This window comes from Callorhinus ursinus, unplaced genomic scaffold (genome assembly GCF_003265705.2).
Source record: "Callorhinus ursinus isolate GAN/ISIS: 27379988/994484 unplaced genomic scaffold, GSC_fseal_2.0 scaffold102, whole genome shotgun sequence".
NCBI lineage: Eukaryota > Metazoa > Chordata > Mammalia > Carnivora > Otariidae > Callorhinus > Callorhinus ursinus.
In genome coordinates, this window is record NW_027397164.1 from 418050 (window position 1) to 423627 (window position 5578).

At 58.0% G+C, this 5578-nt stretch overlaps 1 protein-coding gene across 1 annotated transcript; it reads right to left on the reverse strand.

The window, feature by feature from the left end:
• Window positions 1-1615: 1615 nt before the first annotated feature.
• PPY (pancreatic polypeptide) lies at window positions 1616-2399 on the reverse strand. Its single transcript, XM_025861701.2, has 3 exons — window positions 2209-2399; window positions 1892-1963; window positions 1616-1739 (listed from the first exon to the last, which is right to left on the reverse strand). The coding sequence occupies exons 1-3, from the start codon at window positions 2397-2399 to the stop codon at window positions 1715-1717; spliced, it is 288 nt and encodes a 95-aa protein (XP_025717486.2). The 3' UTR covers window positions 1616-1714.
• Between the last annotated feature and the right edge of the window lie 3179 nt (window positions 2400-5578).

Genomic DNA, 5578 nt, shown 5'->3' on the forward strand with positions numbered 1-5578 from the left:
GGGTGTGAGAATCATCCTGAGCCAAGCATTTGCCTGGTGGCTGCATCCTCTCCAGTCCTGTGCCTTTTAGGGCCTGGATCCACTTTCGGGTCATTTGCACACTCCAGACTCAGCCAGGACTTAAGGAGAAACATGATTGTCTTTGTCCTGGGATCAGGGTGAGGCGCTGCGTCCAGGAAAGGGGAGCCTCTCACCCATCAAACCCACAGCCCCGTCTCTTCAGGCAGAGCACCGAAGGGGAGGCCAGAGAAGCCATTCCAGGAACCAGGAAGGCTCTAATTGTCTCACTTCTCACCCATCCCTGCCATGACGCTCCCTTCAAATTCCAAAATTTGTTGGGATTCAAATTTCCAACAAATCGATCCTAGAGCATATGGGTGCACATAGAGATCATAATAGCACACCCATGGGTTCGCTTGCTGAAAGAAGAATTGTTCAAGGGATGCTCAGCATTTTCACTCCCTCCGGCTGCAAACACCTGGGTTGTTTGGGGTTTTTTAAAAAAGATTTATTTATTTTTATTTTAGAGAGAGTGTGTGTGAGTGGGGAGAGGAGCAGAGAGAGAGAATCTCAAGCAGACTCCCCCCTGAGCGCGGAGCCCGATCCCAGGACCCTGAGATCACGACCTGAGCTAAAATCAAGAGTCAGATGCTCAAACGACTGCACCATCAGGCGCCCCACACGCTCCATGTTTCATACTTGTTATTTCATGTCTTGCTCACGGCAACCCTATCATCCTTCTCTCCGGATGAAGAGTCTGAGGCTCAGAGAGGTTGTAGCAGACAGACAGACACACAGACAGAGAGGGGCAGATCTCGGGATCAGAGTCGAGTTCCTCTGATTCCGTAGCTGGTGCTATGTGCCTGGACTAGCTTGCTGTCTGTGCCGGACCTGGGAGAAGCTGCCACAGCTTGCTGAGCCTCAGCCTTGGCCTCTGTAGAGTGAGAACAGTATCTCCCTCACTGGGTCGTCAGGAGGCTTGCACGCCCCCGGCACACAGTAGGCTCCTTTTCCCAATAGTCTGTATAGGACACTGTCTCCAGGACCCTCCCCATCACAGTCCCCCTGTGCTGGTCGTGTTCCCGTGCCCCCTGATGAGCCGTACTCCTACTGAACACACACAGTGACCCATCTCCGACCTGCCAGCGGAGGGCAGCTGGTGACTTGGCACCAGTCACTCCTCCGGGCTGGTCATTGCCTCTGGCCCGGTGCCAAGGACGCTTTAGTATACATTCGTACCTCACCCGGTGCCTAGGTATTGAAAAACATTGGTGGGGGTGCGTTTGGGGGCATGGTTGTCATCAGGCTATTGATCAGGAAGGTCTAGAAGTGCTGAAATGGGAAGATTCAAGCCTCACTCACTTGCTGAATGTCCTTGGAGGAGTCCCTGCCTCCCTCTGGGCCTGCCCGTCTGTGAAGCAGAGGATGAGCTGAATGGCTCTGACCACCCCCGCAGGCCTTCTGGATCCCTGACAATGCCCTCCTTTCCCTCCCGGGCCTCCCTCCCCTCCTCCCGGCTCTCCAGAGCACTTGGCCTGCTCCTGCCCCCACCAGGGGTCCACAGAGACACACACACAGAGAAGCTCTGACTGCGATTTGCTTTATTTAGTCTGCGCGGGAGCAGGGAGCAAGCTTCGGCCATTGCCAAGGGTGCAGAGGGGGGAGGTGGGCCGGCATTGCCCTTGGAGTCCGAGGAGGCAGGAGGTGGCGGGCGTTACAAGTCCATCGGGCTGAGCTCCCTGTGAGGAGGGGGCAGAACGTGGCAGTCGGAGGGGACAGTCCTCCCACCCTCAGGAGACCTCGGGCCAGCCCTGAGCCTTTGTTCTCCCCTCCCCGCACCCCCATTTCGGCCCCAGGGATCTAGGCACACAGAGCAGGGAAGCAAACCCACCTGGGGGCAGCAGTGCGGGGGGAGCCCCACTCCAGGATGTCCAGCGTTTCTTCTCTGTCTCTCTTCCCGTACCTGGCAGGGGAGAGGCAGCTGGGACAAGCACCGTGCCCACGTGCCGGCTCACCTGCCTCATGCCCACCCTGGGCACCCCCCCCCCCCCGCCTGGGGCCTGAGGCCGCAGGCCTGGTCAGTGGAGATGCTCTGCTTTCCCCAGAGCGTGGCTGGGGCTGGGACCGGGGGCGGGGCCCAGGGCCAACAGGACTGGGATCTCTCTCTCTCTCTCTCTCTCTCTCTCTCTCTCTCTTTCTCGCACACACCTGGGCCTGGTCAGCATGTTGATGTATCTGCGGAGCTCAGCCGCATACTGGGCCATCTGCTCTGGCGTGGCCTTGTCCCCAGGGTACACTGGCTCCAGCGGGGCCCCCCGGGCCCCCCGCGGCGGTGGCAGCCACAGAGCCACGCAGGTGGGCAGGAGCAGCAGGGAGAGGAAGTGGCGGGCGGCGGGCATCTGAGGAGCAAAGCGTGGGGAAGGTAGAGGCAGAACGGAGCCCACCTGCCCAGCTTCTTAGCCCCTCACCCATTTCTCCGAGCCTGGGGATGAAGGGGCAGAGCGAAGGGCCCCGTCGGACCTGCCCACCCCACCTCCCAGACCCCGCCCCGGAGAGCACGGACAGCAGCCCCCCGTCTGCAGCCAGGCCCTCGGCAAAGTCAAAAAGCAGAGCAGAGAAGGTGGGGACCTGGGGCAGGGGGCCCAGGACTCATGGCACCCAGGGCCTGGTGGCTCTGGGGAGGCGGACGCGGGGTGGGATGAAGAGGTGCTCCAGCTCACCGAATGGATGGGAGCACACAGAATGAACTCGTGAACCAAAGGACAGAAATCCAGGGCCCGTGGGTCTGCCGCCCCCCGCCCCCCGCCATTCAGGGACAGGTCCTGGAGAAGACACTGTTGCCCGTGTTGCTCTCAGCTGAGAGGCACGGGCGCACCCTCGGACCATGTCACTCACAAGGCTGCAGTCACATTTGTGTGCACAACCACCACGCACTCCCCGCACACGTTTTCAGTCTTTTAGTCAGCAGACTGCTCTTCCAGGGTGAGAGATTCGTCCAGATGTGGAGCCAGATCCAGGCAGGACCCCAGACCTCCCAATACCACCTCCCTGCTCTGCAAAGCTCCTTCTTCTCCCACCCCGGCCCCTAGTCCCAAGGATCCCCCCCCCCCAGGGCCTGGCCTCCCCCCAACCCCGGGCTGGGGCCACTTACCCTGAGTCCTGAGGGCTGGATGGGTGCCCCTCCCCTCCCCTGTGCCCCTTTATAGTCCTCAGCCCCCCCCAGAGTCCCCGCCTCCTGTCAGCCTCTCTCATTCCCCAGCCCTCACCCCCTCCTCCCACCGTCTCCCTGGTACCCACAGCACCAGCCCTGGGACGAGGGCCGGGAGGGGGACAGGGCCGCAGTATAACAGGTAAAAGTGGGCCTCCAGGTCTCCCGTGGGACCCCATCTGCCTTTGGGCACCAGAGCAGGTTTGGTTCAAGAAGAATGGGGGGTTGTCTAGGACCTCAGGATGACTGAAAGGTTCTGGTCCCGGGCCTGAGAACAGCCCCTCCTGCCTCCCACGAATTCCCTCCAGGCATAAGATTGAGGCTGGGGCTCTGAGACCCCAGGATGAGGAGTCAGGACTTCCTTTCCAGGTGTGACTAGGACAAAGTGGGAACAGGGAAGTTGGGGGAGAGATGCCTTAGGTAACTAGACAATGTGGAAAGGAGTGGGGACCCAGGCACGGAGAGACCTGGCTGGTGTGTGGGGTGCAGAATGAGAACCCATGTGCCTGGGGTCAGGGGTATTGGAGTCGAGGGGAGCGGGTGCCAGAGCCATTTCCCGGAGCTCCTTTCCAAGGCAGTGATCAACCAGCATCATAAAGCCTTGAACTTTCCAGTGTGCTCCTAGCTCAATCACCTCACCGAGTCCCTGCAAAGACCCATCTTACAGATTCAGAAACTAACTCAGAGACTTTAAGTAACTAGCCTCAGACCACATAACTAGTCAGTGGGAAATCCAGAGTTTAAAACAAAGTCTAATTCCAAAATCTAGACTCTTTTTTTCCTAAGTGAGGCTGTCAAAGTATTGCCATAATTTCACATGTTTTGGCTGAGCAACATGAGGCTCACAGAGGTGAAGAGACTTGCCCAAAACCACACAGCCACCTAGGACTCAAGTTCTAGCTTGGAATCCCAAGCCCACGGTCCCAATATTGCTGCCTCACCTCCGAGTCTGCCCAGCTCCGCGTCCCTTCCTCCACCCCCAGCCCCCTCCCCAGCTCAGGCCAAGGAGCAGTAACTGGCTGTGTCTGAATGACACACTGAAGCCTGAGTAGGGAGTGGAGGACCTTTTGCCGCTGAGGTTCTACTGTCCCAGATCAAGACACTAAAAGTGTGTGTGTTATGGGGGGAGTCGTAGAGGGTATGATGGCCCGAGGTGTTACCCCGGGGATCTAGCATAGCGGGCTTAAAGGTCCAAATCCTGGCTCTGCCATTGGCTCTGTGGGACCCTGGGAAATAATTCCATTAGCCTCTCTGAGCTTTGATTTTCCTCCAGGTAGTGAGGATAAAGAAAGTCTCAGTAAATGTCTGTTCTGCCATGTTCCACTCAATTCTGGTTTCCGGTATCAAGAAGAGCAATAATGCTTCACCAGACAACAGCTTACATCCCAAAAACAAACACGGAGGTCGGTCTGTCCCGCCAAGCCCTGGGCTTGGTGTCCACTTTGCGAAACAAAGGTGGTGGGGCCGCAGAGGCTGCATTGTGCCACCAGGGGGCGCCAGTCTCCAACCCTAGTTCGGAGGGTCTGGCGTCCGGCAAGATTGCAGCCTGGTGGGACCTGTTCGGGCCAATACATATGTCAGGACCGGGCCCCTGCAGACAGATAGTAGATCTAGGAATTGGTTCTAGAGCTGGGGCCAGTTATAGTTTTGCCCTGTGCCTAAGAAATGACTTGTATTCCACGATGTCAACTGAACCTATAGCTGTCATTTTTCTCCTTTGCAAACAACAGATTCCCCTTCTGGGTCCTCTCAGGGATGTTGGGACAAAGGAAGAGGGGGAATTAGTGGATGTGCTTTCTGAACTGTATGGCCAGATCCAGAACCGGGAGATGCTTCTCGCTCCTCTGCCTGTGTTCTGAGGGCTTGCCGTGGAGCCCTGCTTAGAGAAGGCACCAAGTACTTACCTGCAGGCAGACCAAATGAAATGGAAAAGGTCCCTCTCCACCTGCCCAGCCCCACGCCTTCTAGGGCGGGGAGGATGGTTGGCCACTGGGCTGCATTAGGGATGGAGTGAGGGCTTCAGTGACACTAGGAGAGGAACACCCCAGGAACACCTGGGGTCACATGGTGAGGCCGAGTGCACCGTAGCAAGCGGGGTGGGGGTCCCCACATACAGGACTGCAAGGGCAGGAATTTGGCCAGCATCACATCCTCCATGCCCGCCTCTCACCAGAGTGCCTCCAAAGCAGCCTGGCCCAGCTCTTAGGACCATGTCTTATTCCTGCATTGGGTGGCAGCAGCAGAGGTGGGGACAGGTGACTGCCCCTGGATGCCAGGAACCCAGGGGGTCCCCTATTAGCTGGAGAAACCCTTAGGCTGAGGACCGCTTTTTCACACACACACACACACACACACACACACACACACACA